The sequence below is a fragment of the Podarcis muralis genome, chromosome 1 (genome assembly GCF_964188315.1).
Source record: "Podarcis muralis chromosome 1, rPodMur119.hap1.1, whole genome shotgun sequence".
NCBI lineage: Eukaryota > Metazoa > Chordata > Lepidosauria > Squamata > Lacertidae > Podarcis > Podarcis muralis.
In genome coordinates, this window is record NC_135655.1 from 132,227,381 (window position 1) to 132,240,209 (window position 12,829).

At 45.5% G+C, this 12,829-nt stretch overlaps 1 protein-coding gene across 1 annotated transcript; it reads right to left on the bottom strand.

Moving 5' to 3' along the window:
* Positions 1–418: 418 nt before the first annotated feature.
* Positions 419–12,751, bottom strand: SPATC1L (spermatogenesis and centriole associated 1 like). The gene is made up of 6 exons (XM_077918853.1): positions 10,220–12,751; positions 8,899–9,107; positions 6,400–6,699; positions 5,457–5,783; positions 4,153–4,304; positions 419–2,189 (listed from the first exon to the last, which is right to left on the bottom strand). Exons 2-6 carry the CDS (start codon positions 9,092–9,094, stop codon positions 1,863–1,865), a joined length of 1,302 nt encoding a protein of 433 aa, XP_077774979.1. The 5' UTR covers positions 9,095–9,107; positions 10,220–12,751; the 3' UTR covers positions 419–1,862.
* Positions 12,752–12,829: the final 78 nt, after the last annotated feature.

Consider the following 12,829-nt stretch of genomic DNA (forward strand, 5'->3'; position numbering starts at 1 on the left):
AGAATCACAATTGGGTAACAAGTTTATTTTAACAATGGAGTTTTTTGTGCCCCACCCCCAAAGTGAATCTGAATGGAAGTGGGGGAGGGGAATAAAAAGTTTAACACCCCAACCATCCTGATCCAGATTGGGGTTCAGGTGCAGGTGTTGTAAAATGACAGTTCTTGGTTTTTAACAAACCACATGTGCAAATATGATCACATGTAGAATCTATAAATCTAGTTTGGAGACAAATAGATCTACACAACTCCACAGCTATTGAAACAACTAGTGTTGCTAAACATCTTAAGATCTATGGATCAAAAGAAAGTTGTTTCACATTTTCTTGCCCATGAAGCAAGCAGAGATGGAAAAGCTGGTGTGTGGTTGTGGGATATTGTGGGATATAAATGTTCATAAGAAACGACATTCGCTGAGATGAAGTTGTCTAAGTTTATTTATAGCATCCGAAATATTTTTCATTATAATTGTTTGTGGTTTTGCTGTTCCATCCAGAAGCGATTGGAAGACTGTTAGAGAATATGCTCTTTCTCACAGCGAGTTCTAGAATTTCTGTAGGAAAGTAGACTTTGCTTACCTTGGGAATGCCATCAGCACAGAATGTTTTGGCAGGAAGTGGTTTAAAGGAACAAGCAAAATTGCAAGGAGCATACAAAGCCAAAGAACTCTTCATTGTAACTATAAACAGCTGAAACTGCAATTATCACAGAATCATAGAACTGTTGAGTTGGAAGGGACCTCAAGGGTAATCTAGTCCCTGCAATGCAAGAATCTCAGCTAAAGCATCCATGGCAGATGGATCACCAGACCAACGGAGGCCAGAGCAGGGCTGGCAACTTTCTACCTGGAGGCAAATACATGCATCTTCACCATTTTTACTAGAATCATTCATTAGGATCGTGGCAGATGTCCACATACCCAGACAGAATGTAACTGACAAGGGGGGAGAGGCCCTTTAGAACAACATGTACAATTTTTACTCCTGATCCCCTTGCAATGACCACATGGAGCTAGAATTCAGACAAGGGAAGGCTCTTTAGTCAGATATAGGAGATAAATAGTCATAAGCAAAATCCTAGAGTACAGTGGTGCCTCGCAAGACAAAATTAATCCGTTCCGCGAGTCTCTTCGTCTTGCGGTTTTTTCGTCTTACGAAGCACGGCTATTAGCGGCTTAGCGGCTTAGCGGCTATTAACGGCTTAGCGGCTTTAAGAAAAAGGAAACAAAATCGCAAGAACTCGCAAGACGTTTTGTCTTGCGAAGCAAGCCCATAGGGAAATTCGTCTTGCGGAACGACTCAAAAAACGGAAAACCCTTTCGTCTAGCGAGTTTTTCGTCTTGTGAGGCATTCATCTTGCGGGGCACCACTGTATGAGCTACAGAGAACAGATGCCTTTCAGAAGCTCATTCAGGCTGTCACAAGGGCTGCATCTCAAGCAGAATGTGAGGGGAAAATAGAGCTGGCAGGCACGTCTTTCCTTATGTAACAAACAGTGCAGCACTTTAATTTGGCATTTGTGAACTGAGTGCTAACAACTACATTTATTTTCTTATATAGTTTATTTTTACTAAACTTTATTATGCGCCATCTAGCCCAAATGTGGCTCTCATAGCAGCTATGAACAAGTCAGATATAAAGTACAGAGTCGATAAAAAAAAACAAGAGAGTAACAGTTAACCGAAAGCAAATGAACAAACCCTTCCATAAGGAGCAACTCAAGTCAGCAGGAGCCTGTTACAAAAAGCATCCACACGACTCCATGCCCACTTTCAGCAGATATCCTTTTATTACATATATGCTATGTTTGTTTGTGTGTTCTTTCCGTAGAGATTTGAGGGCAAGAGCTGCAGCAGGTGCACTACTACCAGGCAAACAGGGCCTTGTTGTCTTCTTTAGAAAGTTCACACAAACAGTTCAAGAGCAGCAAGGTATCTCCAAGGAACTTGGATGGGACAATGTCAATCACCATCTTCCTGAGGTCCGCGGGGCTGTTGTGCAAGGGGTTGGAACTGAGGTCTGGCCTTTGCTTCAGGATGCCGTACGTGTTGATGAGGAATTCACTGAACACCGGGTGGACGTCCACGTGGTAGCCCATCTTCTCCAGGCGAGCAGTCAGGTCCAGGTAGCGCTGGGTCATGGCTCGGTACTTCTTCTCGTCCACAGAGCCATCTAGGGATTTCATGGAGACCTAGGTATTTTCATTAGATATACACACACATATACACAGACATATATACATTTTAAAAAGCTATTGCTAGCACTTTATGGAAAGGGCTAAAGATCCTAATGTTAATTTAGCATCAATAGGAGCAGAGGAGAAATAGGGTCAAGTTAAATCAAAAGTTTTGTTGCATTGTTTCATAAGGGAAGAAATTTTAGACGTTTGTAACAAGTTTCTGCCTGCCATAGGGCAAACTATGAAGCTCAGTGCAATTTGGGCAAGGTCTGAATATTTGAGTGGAGGGGGGAAGAAGGGGGGAAAGAGTAAAGTATGGATGCAGAAATGGATTTTATTAACAAAACAGGAAGCAAAACAGGAATTTTTCTGGGAATAGTAAATTAGCTGAGGAAATTTAAAGTGAAAGTGTCCACCAAAGCAGCTCAAAGAAAAACAATTTATTTAAAATATTGCACGGGTGTTGTTTACACCTCAGACAATGTTGTGCTATCCAAATTTCAGATAATGCATTGCAGTTTGAATTAGGAGCAATAATTCTACTGAAATCTGATGACTTCTAGCAACCATAGCAGACACATCCCAAGCAATAACTGCTTCAAAAACAAGATAAACACACCAAGTAAGTAAGAAGTCACTGTGGGAATATTAGTTACCTATGAATGATTGCAGTATTATATTTATGGTTAAGTGGAACCGGCCAGAATTCCCTCTGAGACTCTTGAAATAGCTTTTTTAAAAGATACAGAGAGATGCAGGGCAACATGGACTTAATTACTGCCGGCTTTTAGGAGACAAGAGAGCAAATCAAAGATAAACAATATAAGGTAGTGATAATTGCTGGGCAGAATTTCACTGTGCAAAAACTAAACAAGGAAGGGTTTACTGATATTATGGCTGCTTCCAGACTGGTGTTTATTATGGAATGTTTGCTTCGGTGTGTGCAAGTTTTTTTGCAGGATTCACATAATGCCATTGACATCAAAATACTCGCCTGTATTCTGCCCCCGCCCCCCCATTAGGATTTGCTGTTCCCAGGAAAAAAATCTGATAAGGTTCAAAATAAATTCTATGGCCCATTTGCAATACATCAGTGACCCATCTGCAGGATTAAGCCCCCATCTGGAATCCCCCTATCACCGTGTCAGAGCAATGCCTCCGTTACAAAAGGCTCATCCACCTTTTCTGTTTGCCCCTCCACTTTCCCCAGGAAACCACCTCTTTGCAAGCATCAATGTACAGAAAACCCAACTGACGTTTGCCCCGATTCAGTGGTAAAGAGCAGGTTTTCCTTGGGGAAAAGCAGCAGGACAAGTGGAAGTGTAGACATGCAAACGTTGTGGCACATTCCTTGGAGGCCATTGCCTGGGCAGCCTCTTGCCAGTGCCTCTGCAGTTGCCTCTTGGCTAATAGGGGGCTGGTGGTCTCCTGCCCACCTTGTTCCTAACAAGGCAGATCTTCACTTTGGGACACCATTTTGTGGTTTGCCTCAGGTGCCAAAATGTTTTGGGCCAGCCCTGCCCATAAGGATCATGGGATATCTAATAAATTTGGAGGCACCTTATGGACCAATAATTCCCCTCTCATTCTCATATGCATTCCAGTTAAAACAATTTAAATATGGCGCTTATCTGCACTTAGTAGAAACTAAGGAGGAGCTTAGCTGAATTTAGCAGAAATGTAAATCTTTTCCAGACCTATGAATAAATCTGCTCTGTCATTTTCAGCTGCATTAGAGTTAACTGAAACTACTAAGGTACACCCTGGTAATACAGGGTATGGTTGCTTCTTCAACAGGATGTGATATCGTGGTGTTGTTAACAACTGGGTATGGAGTGATAACGAGTGATACCAATAGATAGACGTCTTTAGGAAGTTGTTTTATGGCCAAGCAGGCTTTGCACTAAATCTCTGAGACCTAAGTGACTAATGTTTTGACAAAAAGACAAATTTACCTCAAAGTGCTGGGTCTCACCTGTTTGATTTTCTCAGGAATATTGGACACTGTGAACCCGTAGAGCCTTGTGATGCCAGGAAACACATGCGCAAGAATGCGCCTATCTAACTGGAAGGCAATCTCTCCCACGATGCGCCCATTCCTCTTGCTGTTCTGATTAATCTCTATATCTACAAGGAAGTGAAAGAAAGAGGCTACTTCGTAGATATACTGGGCCTTTGCTATAAGAGGCCAGAGCTTATATTAAAAACAGGCTTGTCTGAAATGTATATATCTCCTGTGGTAGTTGAGATGCCAATCACACTTTCATCCATCTATATTCTGTTGGTGAACTTGTTATCTGAGGGCTCATCCAGACTTCCTTTTGCACCAGGCTTTCTTGAAAAGCATCCATGCTTTCCACGTTAAGGTCTGAGCAGGGTGTTTTGTTTTGTTTTGTTTTGTTTTGTTTTTGGACCTGCCACTTTCCCTGGGGAAAGGGAAAGTTTGCTGCTGAATCGGAACAAAGGTGGTTGGAGGATGGATGGCGGCTAACAGATTGACATTGAATCCTGACAAGACAGAAGTACTGATTTGGGGGGACAGGAGGCGGGCAGGTGTGGAGGACTCCCTGGTCCTGAATGGGGTAACTGTGCCCCTGAAGGACCAGGTGTGCAGCCTGGGAGTCATTTTGGACTCAAAGCTGTCCATGGAGGCGCAGGACAATTCTGTGTCCAGGGCAGCTGTCTACCAGCTCCACCTGGTACGCAGGCTGAGACCCTACCTGCGGACTGTCTCACCAAAGTGGTGCATGCTCTGGTTATCTCTCGCTTGGACTACTGCAATGTGCTCTACGTGGGGCTACCTTTGAAGGTGACCCGGAAACTACAACTAATCCAGAATGTGGCAGCTAGACTGGTGACTGGGGGCGGCCGCCAAGACTACATAACACCGGTCTTGAAAGACCTACACTGGCTCCCAGTACGTTTCCGAGCACAATTCAAATGTTGGTGTTGACCTTTAAAGCCCTAAACAGCCTCAGCCCAGTATATCTCAGTATATCTGAAGGAGCGTCTCCACCCCCATCATTCAGCCCGGACTCTGAGGCCCAGTGCCGAGGGCCTTCTGGCAGTTCCCTCACTACGAGAAGCGAAATTACAGGGAACCAGGCAGAGGGCCTTCTCAGTAGTGTCACCTGCCCTGTGGAACACCCTGCCACCAGATGTCAAAGGAAAAAACAACTACCAGATTTTTAGAAGACATCTGAAGTAGGAAGGGGAAAGGGGTACACTAGGGGGTACACCAGTCTTTTACACTAGCCCCATGCCATGTCTCAGTATTACCATTCAAGTAGAACGTATGGGACTTCCTTAACTTGTCTGTGTCTGGTGCATCAGAAAACCAGACTCTCTTCTTCCTGGGCATCTCTTCAAGTTGTGCTTTGCCTGCGCTTGAGTCCTGGGCGCTGCCCAAAAGGTGATAGGACTGCCTTTCAGAAATCCCCAAGGAAGAACTTCCTTTGCGTATTTTGAGGTCATCTGAAAATGTGGTCTGAGCTTCCTCCTTGCTCGCCAAGCGTGTAGGGTTGGAGGAAGCGAATTCTTCTGTCCATGATGGTGAATGACTCGCCGTGTCTTTTGAACTGAGTAGTCTTGCAGCCTTGTAGTGAGCTACAACAAAGCACATTTAGCAAAAGGTTTGTTCCAAATTCAAAGAAACATCAAGACAAAATGCTGATGCATGAGAGTCTCCCATGCTCTTCCCTCTCCAATAAGTCTGGATTCTACACACTTTGATGGCCCCTTCCAACCCCAGTAAAATGTGGCTTCCCTCCCACTTCGTCTCCCTTGCCTTCACGACTGACAGCACTATGAGCTGGGTCATGTGCCCCTTCCCCTCCCTTCTTCTTCAGACCAACTGCCAATGGATTTCTGTTAACAACCTAACCAGGAAGGCAACACAATTTATGTAGTTTTGTACACCACTACAAACCATGCCAATAGCTGCGACATTCAGTAATGTCCACTTCTGCAGCTAGCAAACCAGTGACATGACCAGGGCTAACACCAGTGTGTGCTGGCAGCAGGGAGGAAAGCATCTCACGTGAAGCTGGCTATCATTTAAATAGGCCCAGAGATAGGACTTTATCACATGCAATAGCTGCTACTTAGCAGTGCTATGTCTGATCTGATGGGTTGAAATTAGAACCTGTTTAAATTATCCATAAAATAAACTGCCACATCTTCTTCCCTTCCCCAGAGTGGACATCTAGTGACCATTTCTCACCCATGCTTAGTGCTAAGGGTGTCTGAGCCTTATCGCCGCCAGGGAAAGGGCCGTCCATCAGCCACGCTTTCTTGAGTCCCATCAGTTCTGTGGGTTCCTCCAGCTGTTTTCCTCCAATGGTGGAGCACGACATGCTTGACAAATGTCCGGGTTTCTTTTCTCCACTTCTAGGCTGAAAAGGGGGAGGCTCATTTTGGAGCTGCTTCAGCGGTGACTGGGCACTGGGGTTGGGCAGAACAGTGGGCTCCTTGGAGATGACGTGTGAGCAGTAACCAAAATCTTCTCTTCCAAAATACGGAGCTACAACAACAACAACAACACATACAGTTTTGTTAACTACAGCAAGGAATGCAGTTTGTGTATTTGTAGTTGACTGACATCTGTGTCAGAGTCTCTGTTCCAGAGAAGAAAATTAACTTGAGATTAAAGTTCCAGAAGTGAAGGAGCGTCTCCACCCCCATCGTTCTACCCGGACACTGAGGTCCAGCACCAAGGGCCTTCTGGCGGTTCCCTCACTGCGAGAAGCCAAGTTACAGGGAACCAGGCAGAGGGCCTTCTCAGTAGTGGCGCCTTCCCTGTGGAACGCCCTCCCACCAGATGTCAAAGAGAACAACTACTACCAGGCTTTTAGAAGACATCTGAAGGCAGCCCTGTTTCGGGAAGCTTTTAATGTTTGATGTATTATAGTATTTTAATATTCTTTTGGAAGCCGCCCAGAGTGGCTGGGGAAGCCCAGCCAGATGGGCGGGGTATAAATAATAAAAATAATTTTATTTTTATTATTATTATTATTAGTGCCGTACACTCTTAAAGAGACAAGCTATGCAGCTTGGAAGGTACCCAAATATTTGTCCTATGTGTCTGAGGATGAGATGTTATTTTATAGAACAGGCAAACCACTCCTCTTGAGAGAATATGGAAGAGGAAAATCACAATTGCCACCAAATATATGGCAACAGCCCAATATGCAGGCTTATTGTAAAGACAGGGAGATAGATTGGCTCCTCTGCACCAAGGAGGATCTTATCTGAGGGTGGGGGGGGGAGAATTTCATTAAAGCAGCCTTTATTATTGCTGAATTTTTACTTCCCCAGAAGAGGCAATTGAGGCATTTTTCTGCTTCAGGCATCAAAACAACTTGACCAACCTTGGCTGTGACACACCTTGGAGGGGGTGGCTGTAGAGGGGGATTTGCTACAGTGCCACGTGCAGCAAAATGTCTTGGACTCTCCTCTCTCTACCCCTCAAATACACACAGACACCATCCCTACCCTTACCTTTAAGTAGTACTGACTCAGCAGAAGCAATTCTCAGCACTGATTCTGTCTTTTCTGGGGCCATCTTTCTTCCCCATCTCTTGAACTAAGTTGCACCCTTTTTTGCAACAAGTTAGTTGCACCTTTTTTGCTATAGCAGCAGCAGCAGCAGGGGAGAATGATGAATGCCTGGACAGGTGGGGGGGGGGAGGGAGACCCCAGAGGCGTAGCAGACATAACATCCTGTCCTGCACCAGTTCCTTCAGGGTAAGTGTCGATTCCTCTGACTTGCAACCAGTCCACTCTTCCCCTACTCCAGCTACACGTGTTTAAGTCCTTCCTCAGACTAGATCTCATATTTCAGCCACATCAGCCTCCAGCTCATGTTTTTAAAAAACAAAACCCAATTTTATACTGAGTGAATAGCATGTTAAGACACAAACCTGGAAACTTTTAATTTTCCAAAAAATTATTGCCTGGTTTTATTGTTATCATTGCATTTTATGTGCAATACTCTTTGCTGTTAGCCACCTTAAACACGGGTAGAGGTGCAGTTGAATATTTAAGTACCTAAACCAGATGACAGTGGCCATCATCTGGTCAGGAACTGTTGCATACAAAGACTGGAATTTGCTCCACTTTCATGATTTCAGGAAAGGACATTGTCATCTCCCCAGGACAGAGACCTGTCTACTTTTGCCTAAAGCTATGAATGGCGTTGATGAATGTATATGCTTTATTCCTAATGGATTATTTAATATTGCTTTATTTGATATAAATTGTTTATTTTAAACTTATGTTTTTATTATGACTTTTTATATTGGATCAGATTGCCATTATGTATGTGCTCTTTGCTGTCTATTTTGTTGTTTCTTCAGCTTGTGTATAGTAGCACAGAAAGGCGGTATACAAATTAAAAGTAAAATGAAGCAAAATTTCATACAAATGAAATTAATGGGCTTGCTAAGCCTAAGTAGTTTCATCCAGTTCTGCTCAAAAGCTGAAACAGGAAGGTGCTGAGGAGTCAGCTCTCCTTGGGATCACGGGGTCGTCCAACGGCCAATGCAGCTTTCTATTACAAATGCCTCTTTCTCTAATGACTATTTTACGCAGATGGACTGACTAGGCCACGTCTGGCTGAGCTGCACATATAAATTCAAATGCACACATAGGCAGGAATATGCTTATCACTTGTTTATTTCTAAGATGTTTGGTAAGTAAAATTGTAGCGCTTGCTCCTTACCTCCTTTTACCAATAAACCAGCATCAGTATATACAGGAGAAATTGGAGACGTTAAGAACTGGACTTGGCTGCTGTTGTCACACTGTTGACCCAACATAGCACGGAGTTCATAGTTTTCCCTGAGCAGCCGAATCTGATTTTTCAGGTGCGCATTTTCGTCTTGAATCCTTTTCATCCACTCTCTCTCCTCGGTCATCCTCTTCTTCCTCCTTGGCGAGGAAGGATTAATTGGTAAGGAACAGCCTTGGCTGGACAGGTCACTTGTCCCAGTGCTTTGAAAGGCTCACAGGAAGCTCAACAGGTTTAGAATGTTTCTACGGCATTATGATGTCGCCACCTCTTAACAGTACGCCCTGTTGCTCCACTGAAATCATTTATTTCGGCTAGGCCTGTGGGCAGCCGAATTAGATCACAGCCATGCCACATTTGAAGCACATGGCTTCTCACAAAGAATCCTGGGAACTGTAGTTTGCCCTGCACAGAGCTAACAACTCCCAGCATCCTTAAAAACTACAGTTCCCAGGATTCTTTGGGGGAAGCCATGCAATTTAAATGTATAGGATAGATGTGACCAAAATGGCACGGCTTACCTACTGGATGGAACAGCCATTCTAAGCATCCACCTCTGGCTGCTTATGACCACCAGAACACAGCCATTGTCCCTTGGCAGCAACACATAAGGGGGCCTCTTCAGGGACAGCAGGCTACCCCCGGAGTGACCTCCCTCAGGTAATTTGTGATGTGGAGGTGGCAATTAGCTTTAAATGTGTCCTTAAAATATGCAGGCTTACCCAAGTTTTCCTGGATTCTGGCTCCTAATTTTTATTTGTCTAGTTTTGTTTTTTTCAAATGCTATTGGATGCTGTTGGTTAATTGTTATTGTTTTTATGTAAGATACTTAATGGTTTTTATTAAGTTGTTGCTGCTATATTAAGCAGTATTATTTTTTTTAAAAGTAAACTTATCAGTAAAATGGTACTGGGAAACCTCTGAAGATTTTCACTTCTGTATGTGTTGGGTGTTCTACAACTTTATTAAATTCCAGCACTAATTTGAGGCCGCCTTTTGAATGCTCTCTCCCCGGTTGCACCTTAAGGTGCCTTCCGCCTCCCCGCTGCTTCCATCGCCAGCCCTGTGTGTCGGGATGAGCCAAGAGCTGCGCAAGGTCTGCTGGTCAGAGGGGTTGAAGCAGCAGCTGCTCCCAGCCCTGGTGGCTGCATGGCTCACTTCTGGTCACAAAAGGCAAGTGGGACACACTTGAGCCATGCAGGCACATCATCGCTCTGTCATGCACCCATCTCCCAACCCAGTTTCTACTTACCATCGTGCCTTTGAATGCTCCAGCCAGTTTTTCAGTAGCTTGACCGGGGGGGGGGGGCGGTTAATGGTAAATGTAGCTACAGATACAAGCTGCCTGGGTAGGAAATGGTTTTCACATGAACCCTCTGCCAGATGACAAACTTCTTGTGCATCTATTCAGCACATTTGGGTCTGGCTCCTACATGCAGCAGCCCCACTGCAGTACCTTCTGGGACATGGAGAAGGCCACGTTTCAATGATGGGGAGCCTCCAATGTCACAAACCCCTATATTAGAATCTAGACTCTGGGAATTCCTGAGCAGAGAGACGCCATGGGTCTAATGCACAATTCACTCCCAGTTTAGCCTCCCCATTTCCCCAGTAAGCCCAATTGTTCTGAACAGGCTAGCTCTTTTTCAATAGAAGTTTAAGCACATTCAGAAGGCAGACCCATCCTCTAAATAATTTCTGACCGTCTCCAGCAGCAGAGCTGGCAAATGGGCTGGTGCCGACCAGTGCCTCTCCATTATTCGCCTGCTGCAAAAGCACTTTGAGGGCAAAATTCATTGGATCCACGCCAAACCCAACATGACAGCCCAGGCGCATTAGGAGTCCTGGGAGAACTGTTAAGATTCCAACCTGTGGGGCCAGTTTCCGTTGTTGCAGCCTGGTGACAGACAGCACCCTTGTGGTGCTGAGGCCAACTGCATACCTATGCTCTTGCTCCCTGCCCATCAAGGCTGACAAACACTAGCAAGACTGACTGGATGGGTCCAGGAGCAGCTGGTGCCTTGTTGTGAGAGTGAGTTATGTTCATTGCCTTCAAAGGGGTGGCGATAAACCTCTCTTGAAGAGACTGTCCCTGGATCCAGAAGTTTAGTCCCGCCTCTTATCATTTACTTCTTGGGCAAGGTGATGGGGAGCAGCAGCTGCAGAGTGTTCTTGGAGGAAGCAGATTATCTGGAGCCATCTCAATCTGGATCCAAGCTCTAAATATTTTAGCTTTCATTGCAGCGAAGATAGTCCAATTCTTCATTTGTTTAGGTTGGGGTGAGAGTCCTCTTCGGCTCTGGAGGACAGATCTTTATCTGCTCCATCCTTGTTGGCCAACTCATAACATCCTTATGCCAGCATGATTGACAATTGAGTTGTCCTGCAAAATCCCTCACATGGGGTTCCCAAGCACCTGAATGACTGTTTCCTATTAGCTGCTTGGGAACTGCAGCGCAAAGGGAGTTTTCAGCCCTACTCTACATTTTGGGAAGCACTGAGCATAGGGCTTAGGATCCTGGAGCCATTTCAATCTGGCTCCAGGCCCCGTTTTAGCACTTGTGTTGCCCTGACGGATGCCCTTTATTGGGATTTGGGGGGGGGGGGACTGTAACCCTGTGGCATCTTCTTGATTTCTCAGCAGCTCTGGGAACTTCTGGAATAGGAGTTGGAGGCAGCAATGCCATTCTCTTCCTATCTACAGGGTCATCAGCAGGAGGTAGATCCAGGAGATGGTTGCTTGGCTCCCTGGCTTTGGGGTCCTTGGAGAAGTGAGGCTGAATCCTGTGGGTGGTGGTTCCCATATCCAGGAATGAGATGCATGACCTGTTCTGGGAAGGGTTGCACTTCTCCTGGAAGAAAGATTCCTAGATTCCAAATCGTCATTTGAGTGCCAAGCCAGGAAGGCTAATATTCCAGTCACAGTCATTCCAGGACCAGGATATCCTGGCCTCAGTTGCCCATGTTCTACTGACCTCCCATATAGATTACTACAATGCACTCCACACGGGGCTACCCTTGAACAGTCTGGAGGCTGCAGCTCACACAGAATGTAGCTGCTAGATTGGTAAATAGGACAGCCTGGTAGAACCAAGGGTCACGAGTCCAGAAAGCTCTGCACTGCCTGTCAGTGAGCTACCAAGCCCAAATCAAGGTGTGAGTACCAGCATGCAAAGCCCTACATGGCTTGGGATCCCAGAGCCCCAGAGCCTAAAGGAGCAACCTGGGTCCTGCTGGAGATGCCACTTCTGGCTGCTTAGTGTTTACCATGACAGGGTCTTCTCAGTGGTGGTTCCCTGTTTGCAGAATGCCCTCCCGCATGAGGTATGCTTGACTTTCAGGAGAAAAGTACCAAATTTCAGTAGAGCCTTCAGATTGCGTGGGTTTTACTTGCCTTCCAGCAACCACAAGTTAAGGCCTTGTGCAAACCTTTCCCCTGCAACACGGCAAGATCAGGGCCAGATGTGCACAGGCCAAGGCTTGGGTGTGTGTCACTGTGTCCATCTCCACAAAACATGTATTGAATCTTCTCTGGTAAGAAAATTATGTTCAGCTTGGGGTAAGTAGATCAAATGATAAGTAGATCAAATGCACTCCAGGCTATGTAAGCTCCAAAATGCTGGCCAATGCTGGCAGACGTCAAGGACCACGAGTTACTTAGGCCATGTGGTCAGCTGTAGCCTCCCCACTACCTTGGATGTGGGCTGGCTCTCAGTGGCAGTTGGGAGGACCCAATCCCAGAATGTCTGTTCCCTGGGATATGCATGTGGAGTCTATGCAACCAGCACACACTATTCAATTGTTGTGCCACCTACGCACCCCAGCAGGTTGGCCATGAGGGGGGATGAGGCACTAGGGTCCC

Coding starts and splice junctions, on each gene's coding strand:
- SPATC1L (XM_077918853.1), bottom strand. CDS start 9,094: ATGACCGAGGAGAGAGAGTGGATGAAAAGGATTCAAGACGAAAATGCG. Junction 6,700..8,898: donor TGGTTTATTGGTAAAAGGAG/GTAAGGAGCAAG, acceptor TTGTTGTTGTAG/CTCCGTATTTTGGAAGAGAA. Junction 2,190..4,152: donor TTCCTGAGAAAATCAAACAG/GTGAGACCCAGC, acceptor GAAAATACCTAG/GTCTCCATGAAATCCCTAGA.